This window comes from Ursus americanus, chromosome 3 (assembly GCF_024610735.1).
Source record: "Ursus americanus isolate L20-20 chromosome 3, mUrsAme1.1.p, whole genome shotgun sequence".
Taxonomy (NCBI): Eukaryota; Metazoa; Chordata; class Mammalia; order Carnivora; family Ursidae; genus Ursus; species Ursus americanus.
Genome location: NC_142129.1, coordinates 43,202,959 through 43,217,285, shown reverse-complemented (window position 1 = coordinate 43,217,285; position 14,327 = coordinate 43,202,959). Strand labels below are relative to the sequence as shown.

The following is a 14,327-nucleotide window of genomic DNA, read 5'->3' as shown; positions in this document are numbered from 1 at the left end:
CTCAACCATGGGTGATTATTTTGCCCTCAGATAACATTTGGCAATATCTGGAGCCATTTTTATCACAGCTGGGGAAGAAGAGGAAGGATGCTATTGACATCTAGTAAGTAGAGGCCAGGGATGCTGCTAAATATCCTACGATGCACAGGACGGTCCATACAACTAAAGAATTACCCAGACAAAAATGTCAATAGTGTCAAGGTCAAGAGACCCTTATTTAGAGTAGTACCCCTTCTAAACGGAATTGCAGCATAAGACAAAAGCAGAAGATGGGAATCATACTATCATCTTTATCACTGTTAAAGACTAGATTAAGAGATATTGCTTATCTGTAGGCAAGAACCCCAGTAGACTCCTCCATCTTGCCACAGACTAGGTAATCGTATGCCTCCCTAAGTGAGGTCAAGCCTCTCTAAAACTCCTAACATGCTGAAGCTAAGAACATGAGCTCCTTGCAGGCTAACTCCTAGGAAAAAAATTAAGAGCTGAAGATGACCACTCATTTTCCATTGGATGATGAGTAAAAAGGTGAAAAGAGGGCACTATTATATTTGATCCCCCTCCAAAGAGAAAGAAATAACAGGAGGAAAGCATTCTCCAGCAAGGGTCAGAAGTTGGGGGGTGGGGGAGTACAAGAGGCTCCATATAGTAGCTCCTGAGAACCAACCGTTCAATCTTTGGGAAGTTTGCAAGCTAGCAGTTAAACCCTTGGCAGCTTGAAATCAGCCACAGTAGGAGTATTTATACGATGTAAATAAAAAATATACCACAAAGCAGTGCTTTGTTTTTTGGAAAATGAAGTTGGATTAAAAAATAAAGAAAAAAGAAAGTTGGATCTTTTTTTCTTGTGGAAACACTAAAATTGAAGATGGATGCAAGATTTAAAAGAAACAAAAAAACATAAACTATCAAAAATACAATCATACCAAAGAAGGTACTTCTGATCCATGTGTACCAATGACAAAAATCATAAAGGATGAGATCAACATATGACTACCTAAAAATACACTATTTATGTCAAAAAAAAAAGTACCAATAACAGGCAAACTACAAAGTGGGAAAATTATCTGCAAAATATATGACTAAGAGTAACCTCTTAACAATTCTTACAAATTCGTAAGAAAAAGACAAGCATCTCAATGGCAAAGCCTCATATAAGTAATTCATAAAATACAAATGAGTTCAAAATTAATAAAGAAAACTTTAAACATACCAGGTTTTGCCTATCACAGTGGCAAAGCGAGGAGAAGGCAGAACATAGCCAATGTTGGGAGGTATGTAAAGAGTACTATGGGAAAAAAAAAGAACACCATGAAAAACTGCTGGCAAAGTGTAGGATGGTACAAACTTTTTGTTGGCAACCTGACTATACCCTTTGACCTCACATTATGAATTTATTCTAAGAAAAATAAAAACGTATAAAGATTTAGTTAGACTACTGTGGCCAACAGGCTAACTTATGGTATATCCATTTAATGAAATATGATGCAAACACTAATATTGCTGAAATATTTGACATGGAAAGATGTGCACCATTTAAATTTTTTTAATCTTAAATGGGACTACAAAACAGTATATTCAGGACGAGCATGTTTTTGTAAACATGTAAAATCTTTGTGTATTTTGAGAGTATTGAGTGTACTGAGAAAGTCTAAGAGGCTATACAGCAAAGTGCAATGAATATTTCCCTTTTTACTTATCTCCATTTCTACAATGTGCATATATTACCTGTATATTTTGCCTTTTTTAATATTATTGACGTATAGCCAATATACAATGTGTTATTAGTTTCAGATGTAAAACATAGTGGTTCATCAAGTTTATACATTACATTATGCTCACCACAATACGTGTAGCCATCATCTGTCACCATATGTCATGACAATATTATACACTATATTTCCTATGCTGTACTTTTCTTCTCCAAGACTTATTTATCTCATAACTGGAAGTTTGCTTGTTTTTAATAGGAGTTAAAGAACTAACTTGAGTTCAGTAGAAAAATCATTTCAAGGCATCAGAGTTTAAATTGAATTTTGTAAGTAATCATTTTAGGCTTTTTAAATGCAACTGTTCAAAATCAAAGTTGGTCATTTTATTTGGAACAATTTTTGTTTGAGAATCAAATGGTTATGTAAATGAGGAAGCAAATAGGCATAAAATTATAGGAAAGCAAGTGACACAATAACTACAATCTTTGTTACACTGGTTACTGCAGTACAAAAAATAAAATGACAGTTAACCAAAAACACTTTTATTTTAGTCTTCAAAGAACAAACTGTTCTTTTTTTTTTTCCAAGATAATAATGATTAACTTACAAAAATGGGCATTTACAATGCATCTTCAAAACATTTCCCTTTAACGGGAAACTTAGCTTTACAGAATCCAAACATTAAAAGGTTAAAAAAAAATTTCTATCTTGTTGTCATTATAAGACAAAACAGAGTAAGTCAAGGAAATCCATTCATACTTCAGGACCTTCTCCTCCAGGAACCAGCTGCACAGAAGGAAAAAGAGCTTATTAGTAACACCACCACCCACACCATCTAAAAACCCCTCCTCATCAGTCAAAGCCACTGAGCCTCTCTGCCCCGCCCACACACTCTCATTTTTTCCAGGTCATTGCTTCCGTTTACAATTCCCAACATAGACAATTAATATTTAGAGTCTAAACAATGATTCTTGGCAAACTAAAAGATTACAAAGCCCAAGCAAACTAATCTCTAAGCCTACTGTCATCTTCAGTAGCTCAGCTTTAGAGCCCTGATCACAAGATCATCTCCTTCCCAACTTAAACACCACTGGGACAGGAACACTTAGTCAAGGCAGGTAATCTGTAATCCCTGCCTCACAAAAATGGGCTAACATTTAAAAAAAATAAATAAATAAAAATAAATAAATAAATAAAACCAAAAAATACCCAGCTTCACTCTGTCTTACCATTGTTATATTATTTCCATTTAGCAAAATCTGATCTAGTTTAGTGATCCTTCTTCCTTCTGGTGTGATTTCACTAAATGAAGAGATAAAATAGAGTCAAGATAAACAATGATAGTCAAAGCCAACATTCTGATCCCTATAAAGTTATTCTTGTATACAAATGAATGTGAGGTCAAGCAATTATATCAGAAACAAAGATTATCCACTGGATGACCAAAGGCAACACAGTGAACTGACTGGTCTACGATCCACACCCACTAGGACTGACCTTCATAAAAGAAGCTGAAATTTGCCAAGGAGATCAAAGACGAAGCGGAATGTTCACTAGTTTCACTTTTTTACTATTACTTACTACTAATCCCTATCCATTAAACCAATCTGTAATCAACTCAATTTTGAAAGCAGACACTGGTTATGATCTTTATAACTAATATGATGGAACCATTGCTTATATTTTATGTTATACAGTTAAATGCTCTTACTATCAGTACCTTGATTTGCCTGAGCCCAAACATCCTTGGTTGTTTTTAGTTCCTTTTGTCTTAAAGCTCTGTCTCCATTAACTTCCTAACAATTCATTAATAATTACATTACTGTAATAACTGCAGGATCAAATTTTACCAGCGTCAGGAGATAAATTTCTATCTCTAAGGTATTTTCAACAGGCAATGTTTTCTCACAAATCATTTTAAACTCAATACTAAAATTGACTTAAAGAGAGATCCCCCCCTTTCTTTAATTTTTAACACTACTCACAATTCAGTGACATCCTCCAGTACCATATCTGAAATTTGGTGTTAAGGTTGAATTTACTCTGGCTTCTACCTTTATTCAGTTTTAATTACAATGCTTAACACAGTGGCTCAAATACAAAATAGGTGTAATTGATAGGAACTTCATCTTCTTTCACACACCTCTTAGAATGCTATCATGCTGAGAATAAATTTTTATTATAATGGTAAGTACTGACTGTCGATATTCTTACTTCTGTTCTTAAATACTGAAGAAAAACCCATACCACCACCACCTTTTAAAAGGATACTGACAAAGTCATCAAATCCCAAAAGTGTGCCAACAATTTCTTTATCACTCTTCATCACAATGTGAATTCTTGATCCTATACATTTGTCCACAAGCTCTATATTTAAAAAAAAAAAAAACAGAAAGAAAAAGAAAAGGGGGAGAGAGGAAAAAGATTACTTTACCTATTCACTACTTCAATAAATATTTGAGTGCCTACTGGCACTTGTTACTTGCATATTGTGAAAGATAAACCAGGAAAAGTATTCATTCAAAAACTTCAGATCTTATATAGTACATATCCCTGTTGCATTATTAACAAAAATTTTCTGTTTACCACTTACTCTGCTTTGTTGAAGTTTATCAGGGCTGTGGTTTTATGTTATTTTAGGTTATTTGATAAACATATGCACCCCCTCCCCTCGGAGTCTAAGCCCCATGAGAGCAGAGACTGTGGTTGTTTTCCCATGACTATATCCTCAATAGTCAATGTCTAGCATATACCAAGCATTCAAAAAGAATTTGTGGAATGAAGGAATGAAAACTTTTACGTCGCGGCCACCTCCGATAACTCAATCAACTCTTCAGCTACAAAATATTGGAAGAGAGAGGCACAGCCGTCTTCACCAGAGATTTCTTCCTGTCACTATCTCTGTGCTCTAACAGCAGTTTGAACATCTCTTTAGCTGGCTTAGCATTATTTGGCATGATGTTTACTAGTTCAGTGTTCTATCTCCTCCAATGGTTTGTGTGCTATTTGAAGGCAACGGGTGTGATTTAAATTTGTCGAATAGTGCCCAGCCATTGTGTCTAGTGCATAGAGACTCAGTAACTGCTGAATAGAAAAACCAGTTTCCAGATCTTTCAGGCTCATTCCAGGTGCCGGTGATTCTCTCAATAACCAGCCATACAAGAGGATCTAATCTGGGAAGCTTAAATGCCAGGTGGAGCGGCTGTGCTACCCACGACTGTAGAGGCGAGCCCACAACAAACAAGGCTGACGACGCACTTACTAAGTGTGGGCCTTTTCGGGTGACGGTTTGGTTGCGGAGCCACAGTCCCCGCCTCAAGGACCCCTACCACGCTGAAAAAGCAACAGCGGCCCGGGGCCACAGAGACTTGGGAGCCCAGAGACGAGCCGCGGAGGGGTAAAGCACTTCATCCATACATTTCCCCAACACTCGGCTAAGGGCTACTTCAGCCGCAGCCTGTTGGCCCCCTACACTTAGTTTGAACGCTCCGGTCCCCTCCCCAGATTACCTAGAGGCAGCAGCTGCGACGGGTTAGTGGTAGCGTTAGCCGCCATGGCTACGCCGGAAGTGGCCTGCCAGCACCGACGTTTGCACGGCGAGTTTGAAAGAGCGCGCTTCCGCTCCCCCACCTCCCCCGCAGCCTGGGCAGGCTCGATCAATCCGAGGCCGAACGTGCGATCCAACCAGTGGGCGAGAGTCGCTCCCCGTCGCGTCTTTCCCGCGCTCTTGAGCCCTCGGGAGGTATTTCTGCCCACTGAACAATGTGAGGTCTCGGCAGTTACCCGCTTTCCCCAGGCAGTTTCCGACAGACGTTAAAGGTATCCTGCCTTGTGAATAAAGTCTTCCTGTAACCCGGAAGGTTTTGCAAAATTCGGCAACTTTTGACTCGTCTTACTGCCCTAGATGAAGTTGCATCTCATCTCAAGCCAGATCTTTTTTCAGACCAAATCAATTCATGTTTTCCGCCACCAATTCACTGTGTTGCAGTTTTTGTAAAAACCATTTTTGAAAGAATCTACTCCTGGGGAGCCTGGGTGGCTCAGTCGGTTAAGCCTCGGATTCTTGATATCAGCTCGGGTCCTGATCTCAGGTTGTGGGTTCAAGCCTATGGTTGTTCTCCACGCAGGGTGTGGAGCCTACTTAAGAGAGGAGAGAATCTAGTGCTTCTTTTAAAAGTCCAGTGAATCGAAAACCCACAACCAGCGTTTTTTTTTTTTTTTTAACTTTTCTAGGGTGGAACTTTAAAATATGTTTTTATTTCTACTATCATATTTAATTTATCATTCTTACCTTGTCATATCTAGGAGTCTAATTTATTACAGGCTATGTATTCACTTTAAATACTTACTGTCTTGTCTAACAAGCAACCAGCAGATGTCACTCTCTATTAATGTCATCACGCTTAGGAAACCTTAATGCTTTTGCACCTCTGTTTTGAAAAGAATAGAAAGCAAATTCTCTGCCTTAAGTCTTTTTTATATTTGTATTCCAGGAACTTAAAGCCAAGGAGTCTAAACAGGAGACCAGAAAGAGCATCATTCATTCATACAACAGGTAGTTGTAATGCATCCATCATTCATTCATTCATTGAACAAATATGCATTAGTTACACACTATTTGGTATTTTTGCTGAGTATAAAACAGTGTACAAAACAGAACTACAACATCTTCTGCCCTTGTAGGAGCTTAAGGATGAATGCGGGGAGAAAAACTACTAACAAACATTATGTACAAGGCATATGAAATTTAATATATAAACCAAAAAGACCTCTTAGCTTCAGGGACCCCAGAGAACTAGAAATCCTTGGTATGATTTAAGGAAAATGTCAGTAAGAAGTTTCAGAAGTCCTAACAGATGCCTGCTTCAGTTCAAAGCTTCCTAGGGTTCAGTCTTCTAAACACCAAGACAATTCTGGCTTTTTTGCATTTCATAAATATTGAGCACCTACTGTGTGCCAGAAAACTTACAGATACACTTAATCCTAATTTTTATGACTATCCTGTGAGACAGGTGTTCTAATGGGGTTCTGTCATGCTCAGAGATGTTAGATAACTTGCCCACATAGACAGCTTGGGAAGTTTCACAAAGGAATTGACAGAAGTCTACTCTTGGAAGAGAAATAAGAATTAGATAGGCAGAAAGGGGGCAGGAGGGGCGCCTGGGTGGCACAGCGGTTAAGCGTCTGCCTTCGGCTCAGGGCGTGATCCCAGCGTTGCTCAGGGCGTGATCCTGGCGTTATGGGATCGAGCCCCACATCAGGCTCCTCCACTATGAGCCTGCTCCTTCCTCTCCCACTCCCCCTGCCTGTGTTCCCTCTCTCGCTGGCTGTCTCTATCTCTGTCGAATAAATAAATAAAATATCTGAAAAAAAAAAAAGAAAGAAAGGGGGCAGGAGCAGCATTCCAAGCAGAGGGAACACCATGTGCAATTAGCATGTGCCCACCACCAAAACTCTTTTGCTGCACTTTTATCTCAATCTTACATACTTCCTCTAACTTTGGTATAAAACTCTTCTGTTTCCAAATGCTTTCCTTTAACCCCAATCCTTAGTGATTTTACTTTATTGTACTTCAGATGCTCTGGCCCCAAATTCTGATAAAATCCTGTTCATCCTTCAAGACCTCCTCACATGTGACCACCTCTGTGAAGCTTCTCTGACCTGCAGACTTGGTAGGCTCTCGCATTGTTTCATAGCAATGTTCATAGTTCTCAAAATGTTCTCAATGTATTCTCCTATAATTACCTTTACAGGAGGTTACCTCCCTCCCCAAAGACCGTGAGTTCCTCAATGTCAAGAATTTTGCGAAGTAGTAGAGTACAGCACTTAAATTCATTGATTCTGAAATTAAATGACTTTGGTTCGAATCCTATCCCTACCACAATCCTTTCTAGTTATTTGCCCTTCAGCAAGTTATTTAACCTTTCTACGTGTCCATTTACCCACCGGAAAAAAAATGAGGATAATTGTATCTACTTGAGGATTGTTATGAAGATTAAATGAAATAATCCATGAAGAGTGGCTAGCAGACTGACACACAGTGCTTATCCATTAAATGTAAGCTATTATTGCTGGTTTATCTTTATTTCCTAATACTTATAAACATGATGGTTGGTTTAGAGTAGGTGCTACAAAAGCTAGCATTGCTAGCTGGTTTCACATTTATTTTATAACCAGACTTATAGACTAAGCAACAATTTTTTTTAATTTTTAAAAGGTTTTATTTTTTTATTTGTCTGAGAAGAGAGAGAGCGAGCTCACAAGCAGGAGGAGCAGCAGGCAGAGGGAGAAACCGGCTCCCCGCCAAGCAAGGAGCCCAATTTGGAACTCGATCCCAGGACCCTGGGATCATGACCTGAGCCAAAGATAGATGCTTAACCACTGAGCCACCCGGACATCCTTTTAATTTCTTTTGATGAACTGTGCCTACCACAGTTCCAGCAGTACTGTAGGGTCTAATAAATGTTCTTTAAATTGATTCTCACTAATTATTCATCCCCATCAATATTCTCCTTATTCTTCATAAGATTCTAAAGACAAAGTAATGCCAAATTTGTGAAGCCCTTTCCTTTCCCTGGTTTTCTTTTCTATTTCTATTCTTGTTTTATTTTCACCACACTATACAATGAGGGTAGGGACCAAATTCAAGGCACTTTCGCTACTTGATAGACTTTAAAATTCAGGAAAAATATAATTTGAGAAAGTCAATACTTTGTTTTCCATTAGCAATTTTCAATACTATTGATAAAGAAGAAAGTCTGTTTATACTCTGAAAAAGGAGATATAGTTCATTTACACAGTGGAGTTAATGGGGATTGCACAAGAGTGGTTTTATTTTATTACATTCTCTCCTGAGGCAAGATGCAAAAAGAAACAACAATCCAATTCCAGATGGAGAGTTCATTTTTAATGAACTTGAAAACATGTCATTGCTCTGTGTCTCCAGGGTTTTTGTCCCCTTAGCTCTTACTTACAGAGCTGACATAGAATCTATAATTCATCATAAAATATATGTAACTAGAAGAAGCTCTTCAATTTGTTGTATGTTCAGAAAAGCATTTCTAATTTTTTCCTGGAGATAAATGTCATCATAAAAATACATGCAAAAGTTTCCTTTCAAAATAATGTTCAGAAAGTATTCTGTTATCTCAATTATTTACAATCTTGGTAATCTTTCAACTCTTTAAAATAAAGGAGAAATTTCCATTTTTTTTCTCAATAGCTATTTGTCCTTAAAGACAATATCTTATTTGTGAATTTATTTTATATTAATACAACTCATTTAAAAAACCAATGTAAGGGGCACCTGGGTGGCTCAGTCAGCTAAGCGTCTTTCTTCAGCTCAGGTCATGATCCCAGGGTTCTGGCATCAAGCCCCATGTCAGGCTCCTTGCTCTTTTTAAAAAAGTTGTCATTCTATACTGTTAAATGGACCAGTCTATATATTTAGAGATGGAAAAAATTCTGGAAATTCCCTTGCTTACTTTGTCTCCCAGTTTCCCCAATAATATACTTTTTAAGCATTTAAGCAACATAATAGTTATGAATAAATGATTTAATCTTAGTTGGAGGGTCTAGGATGCAAAGCGATACAGATTTTTATAAAGCTATAACTGGGTTTCCTGCACAGTGAATTAAATAATAGGTGTTCACTGCAAATATGAAGGTTTTTTTTAAAGAGATTTTATTTATTTACTTGACAGAGAAAGAGAGCACAAGCAAGGGGAGCAGCAGACGGAGAGGGAGGGGCAGGTTCCCTGCTGAGAAGGAAGTCCGATGTGGGGCTCAATCCCAGGACCTTGGAATCAAGACCTGAGGCACTTAACTGACTGAGCCACCCAGATGCCCTACCCTTACATCTTTTTTAAATGACTCTTCTTTAAAAAGACTTTAATTTTGGCTATGGCAATTGTGGAAAATATTGAGGCAGATGGAAAAAAACAGTAAGATATTCTGCATACAGGGAATAATATAGTTTCACACACAATTCTGAACCAACACCAAGAATTTTGTAATATACAGCAACACATTGAAAAATTTCTATTTTTATTAGCATTAAAACACTTCTACTGAATCACAGAAACTAAACTCGTTTATAGGAAGCCTACTGTTTTTCTCAGCTATACTTCAATTAGAATGCAAGTCCTTAAATTACAAGGCCAGGAGTGTATAACAACTGCTAAGATTGTCCAAACTAAGGGATATGCAACTAGTAATGGTAAACTTCACAGCCAATTGCAGTAATCTCGAATTCTATTTGAAGCAGGCACCTGTCCTTTAGTCTTTAAAAATAAAATTGAAGTAGTACAATCAGTTAGGACATTAAAAATACTGGTGACAACGGATCACATATATTTAGTACTGATCAGAGTACTAAAGCTAGAAAAAGAATGAAAATAATATATATATTTTTTAACGTCGCGACTAGAATAATCATTTACAGGTCTCCTTGTATAAAATTCCTTTATTGTCGAGGGTATTTTACTTCAGGCCTTGAAACGCTTCCAAACTCCTATACAAAATACTTAAATAAGAAGAAGGGGGAAAAAAAACCTAAACAAACCTAGAACGAAGCGAAAGAAAAACCCTGGGAAGCAAATAATTTAAAGGTTGAATGCACAGATGACTCCCTGTTATCAAGGCCATAGAGGCGAAGGAAATGAATGAAGGAATTGGATAATGGAGAGTGAACAAGAAAAGACGTTTAAAAAAGAGGCAAGCTAAAGAAAGAGGAGGGAAGGGGCGGAGACTTTAAAGAGGAAAAACAGAGGGCAAAGGAGGAGGAAGCGGGTTAAGGTCGCACCGAAAAGGCAAGGGGTAGAGGTGCCATGCGGCCCCGCTGCCGACCCCGTGCCCTCTCCCCTCGGGCCCCGCCCCCGGCCCCGTGCCCTCTCCCCTCGGGCCCCGCTGCCGACCCCGTGCCCTCTCCCCTCGGGCCCCGCCCCATATCCCGGGCCCCGCCCCGTCAGGTTCCCTCCGGGTCCTACCCCGCCCCTCCTCGCCGGCGGCAGCCGCCGCATCAGGTGACAGCCCGGAAGCTGCGGAAGCGGATGAGGGAAGCGCGGCAGCGGCCCTGGGGGCGGTGCGGAGCTGCGGGAGACTCGGCCTCCTCCGGGCCCCTTGTACGGCCCTCATGCGGCGCCCTCGCTGACACCTGAAACCCGCCGGTCGCCGTCCTCCTGGGGACCGCGGGGTAGCCGGCCTGCCGCCCTTGGCGGTTGAAGTCGTCGGCTTGCGGGCCCTCGGCGGCCGCCCATGGAGAAGGCCGGGCGGGGAGGCGATGGCGCCCCCCGGGGGCCCGTACTGCACATCGTGGTGGTCGGCTTTCATCACAAGAAGGGCTGCCAGGTGAGGAAGGGGTTCGAACCCGCCCCCGGCCGTTCGTGCGGTCGCGCGCAGCTGGTGCCCACTCCCCTCCGCTCGGCTCCTTGCTGCCTTAAGCGCCCCCTGCCCTTCTGAACTTCACACCTGCTCCTCGCACTCGCAGCACCTGAAGCCCATTCCCCACACTCCCTTTCTCCTGCCCCTTAAATTGTGTTTTGAGCCGCGGAGGAGTTCTGTGTCGGTATGTTGGAGTTGGTAGGTGTTTAGGTTCTTTGGTGGGGTGGGAGGAGGAATCGAAGGTTAGCCTGACAGTTCCTCATTCATCCCTGCCTCCATTGACTTTCTGAGTGTCCATCTATCATAGGAGCCTTTAGAAGAATTCAGTACTTGGACTGGGTTTTCAAGGTAATGAGCGCAGTGGGCTTCCACACAAATGCCTAGAGTTGGTTGAAGCCCAGGCGGCGTCGTGGGAAAATCAACTTCCTTTGTTTATCTGTGGAAGCCCTAGAATCCGTCGTGTTTGGGTGGTGTATTGACTCCTCCCCCCTTCCCACTGGGCATTGCTTTTGCTATTTGATCTTGTCCAGATCTTGCCTTTTGGTGAGAAATTGACCCTTCCAGTTCAGTTGCGATAAGAGTATTTACCTGGCAAAGGAGTGTGCAGATACTAAGTCATTTTTATTACGTGTCTTCAGGAACAATGGAACGTTTTCAGTATATACATTGGAGGTAAGGGAACAAAATAGAAACAATTATTTAATGAGTCCAAACACTGGAAAGCAATGATGTCATAATGCTGGTGAACAGGAAATTGAAATGTGTTAAAAATACTGCTACTACTAGGTAATGTAGCATTTCTTGCGTTTCACAGAAAATAACATTTTAGTAGACTTTTACTGGCAAAATTTAAATTTGTTAGAGGACGATAATAGGAAAGTGGAGTGAAAAAAATTGTTGTGATTGTATGTGTTCTAACCACTGCTTAACTTTAAAGTATGGTATTTTGTTCCTTGTCTCTCAGGGGGAAAATGGCATAGAACACTCAGGAGGAAGTGGCATTAGTGTGGTATTAAAAAAATTCCAAGCAGCAGCAATAGAATATAAGTTTTTAAAATGTGGCCCTATATTTAGAAGTAAGAGGGTGGATATTTGAGATTGTATCATGGCATGCAAACACTGTGTTCATTAGATTTTTAATACTTCTTAAAATTTTAATTCCAGTGTAATTATTGGTGTTACATTAGTTTCAGGTGTCCAATACAGTGATTCAACAGTTCTCTTCATTACTCAGTGCTCACCACCGTTGGTATACTCTTAATTCCCTCCACCTATTTCACCTATCCCCCCACCCATCTCCCCTCTGGTAGCCACCAGTTCTCTGTAGATAAGAGTCTGGGTTTTTTGGTTTCTTTTTTTCTTTGTTTATTTTTTAAAAGATTTTATTTATTTATTTGACAGACAGTGAGAGAGGGAAGAGAGGGAGAAGCAGGCTTCCCGCTGGGCAGGGAGCCCATGAGGGGCTTGGAGTGCGATCCTTGATCCAGGACCCCGGGATTGTGACCTGAGCCTAAGGCAGACGCTTAACGATTGAGCCACCCAGGCGCCCCTGTTTTGTTTCTTAAAGATTTTTAGTACTTTAAAATTTCACATCTTTGATCTTAATTTTCACTGTATAACTCACTTCGGATATGGGTGAAGTAACTGAAACTTAGAGGAAGTAAATTGATCTTACTGAGGTCACATTGCAAAACAGTCCTGGAGTCAAATGTAGAATTGCTTCTGGCGTCATATGTTTCATTCTGCTGAGCCATGTGGCATTTAGGAGTCTCTCTCATGTCCGTGCTCTCTCTCATGCTCTCGTTCTCTCTTTCTCAAATAAATCTCAAAAAAACCCAAGGAAATATCGTAGGAAAGAATAAAATCTTTTAATTCTTGCTGTCATCTAAATTCAAGATTGTTTTATACCAGTTTTATTGTCAAAAGTAATATCACTTATATTCCCAGATGGAAAAATGATTTATTTTAGGAAACAAATGTAATGTTGCTGAGAGAGTAAAGCTGAACAACAGATTGTAAGATGAAGGAGGCACTTTCAGCTGAAGTAGCACGCTGGATGCCATGGCGTTTCACTGGATTTGTTAGCTTTTGGTTTCGGCATTGAGGTAAAGACAGCTGGTTTTGTTAAATGAACACTGTGCTGGGAACCAGACCTGGATGACATCTGGGCCTCACAGTTCCCATGACCTCAAGCAAGTCCAAATCGTTTAATTTTTCTGTACCTCATTTTCCTATACCAGATTTCTTCATGAGGATTTTAGACCTGGCAAGGGTCCCTAGAGTTCATTCTACTCCCATCTCCCTTCAATTTACAGATGAGTAAACTGAAACCCAAAAAGGTGAAGCAACTTAACACTTAGCTAGTTTGGTGCTATCAGAAAAACCAGAACTGGACAATAGTTAAAGCAATAAAAACATTTTATTCAGAAAAGCTGTTGTAATAGGAAACGAGACCTCAGTATAGAATTGGGCTCAACTCGAGACACCTGGGTGGCTCAGTGGGTTAAGTGTCTGCCTTCTGCTCAGGTCATGATCCCAGAGTCCTGGGATTGAGTCCCTTGGGCTCCTTGCTTGGGAGAGAGCCTGCTTCTCCCTCTGCCTGCCACTTCCACTGCTTGTGCGCTCTCTCACACACAAAAATAAATAATTTCTAAAGATCTTTTTTAAAAAAATGAAATTAAAAAAAAAAAAAGAACTGGGCTCAACTCCATATATGTGCTGCCGAAGTGAGCACATGGGCTCAACACTGAAGACAAGGAAAGGAGACATCGACAGCTAAAGAGTAGAGTGGGGGGGGGGGGGTCAATGGATGGAAATTACTACTTCACAGGTAAAGGGGGTTTCTAGCTATACCCAGCTAAAAGGATTCTTGCTGAAATTAAATAATGCAGAGAAGAACAAGGAAGCCCAACAAGTCAGGCCTTGGTTGAGAGTTCCGAGGAGCCTAACAAAATTTTAAGGGGAGACTGTCAGCCCTAACACTGAAACCCAGATGTCCCTAGCCTTTGTAATCAATCGTGTTTATTTTAATAGCACTTTTAGGTTGTAGGCTCTTAGTAGAAAGGGCAAATACATGCCTTGTTGTATGTGTGTGTGTTTTTGTTTTTTTGTAATCCACATGATGTTTCACAGACTAGGGCAATTTTTTTAATATTCTTGTTGAGTAGTGTCTGTTCATATGGGTTGCTGATAGAATGGAAGAAAATGTAAAGGATTCTGGCACAGTGCATTGAA

General features: G+C 40.2%; 3 protein-coding genes and 1 long non-coding RNA gene across 11 annotated transcripts in view; 2 read left to right on the top strand and 2 right to left on the bottom strand.

Moving 5' to 3' along the window:
- Positions 1–1,304, bottom strand: part of PDE1C (phosphodiesterase 1C) — a 620,160-nt gene extending 618,856 nt beyond the window's left edge. Inside the window, exon 1 of one of the 4 annotated variants that reach the window (XM_045792902.2) lies at positions 1,214–1,304. The gene's annotated coding sequence lies outside the window, so the exon portion shown is untranslated. The remainder of the gene's footprint in view (positions 1–1,213) is intronic. The other 3 variants (XM_087860925.1, XM_087860921.1, XM_045792904.2) reach the window with 3 other exon arrangements.
- A 769-nt stretch (positions 1,305–2,073) lies between these two features.
- On the bottom strand, positions 2,074–5,369 carry LSM5 (LSM5 homolog, U6 small nuclear RNA and mRNA degradation associated). Its single transcript, XM_045792901.1, has 5 exons — positions 5,222–5,369; positions 3,984–4,079; positions 3,698–3,725; positions 2,942–3,014; positions 2,074–2,498 (listed from the first exon to the last, which is right to left on the bottom strand). Exons 1-5 carry the CDS (start codon positions 5,265–5,267, stop codon positions 2,466–2,468), a joined length of 276 nt encoding a protein of 91 aa, XP_045648857.1. The 5' UTR covers positions 5,268–5,369; the 3' UTR covers positions 2,074–2,465.
- A 4-nt stretch (positions 5,370–5,373) lies between these two features.
- On the top strand, positions 5,374–8,352 carry LOC148110376 (uncharacterized). Its single transcript, XR_015723909.1, has 4 exons — positions 5,374–5,531; positions 6,206–6,267; positions 7,289–7,384; positions 7,466–8,352. It is a non-coding gene; the product is annotated as an uncharacterized LOC148110376 (long non-coding RNA).
- A 2,379-nt stretch (positions 8,353–10,731) lies between these two features.
- AVL9 (AVL9 cell migration associated) overlaps positions 10,732–14,327 on the top strand; it is a 70,815-nt gene continuing 67,219 nt past the window's right edge. For all 5 annotated transcript variants that reach the window (XR_006778666.2, XR_006778664.2, XM_045792900.2 and 2 more), the window contains exon 1: positions 10,732–11,060. Coding sequence is in view for 3 of the 5 variants with exons in the window: in XM_045792900.2 (XP_045648856.1) it covers positions 10,968–11,060 (93 nt within the window). In the remaining 2 variants the exon portion in view is untranslated. The remainder of the gene's footprint in view (positions 11,061–14,327) is intronic.

Coding starts and splice junctions, on each gene's coding strand:
- LSM5 (XM_045792901.1), bottom strand. CDS start 5,267: ATGGCGGCTAACGCTACCACTAACCCGTCGCAGCTGCTGCCTCTAG. Junction 3,015..3,697: donor CTGGAGGATGTCACTGAATT/GTGAGTAGTGTT, acceptor CTCTTCATTTAG/TGAAATCACACCAGAAGGAA. Junction 2,499..2,941: donor ATGGAAATAATATAACAATG/GTAAGACAGAGT, acceptor CCTTCTGTGCAG/CTGGTTCCTGGAGGAGAAGG.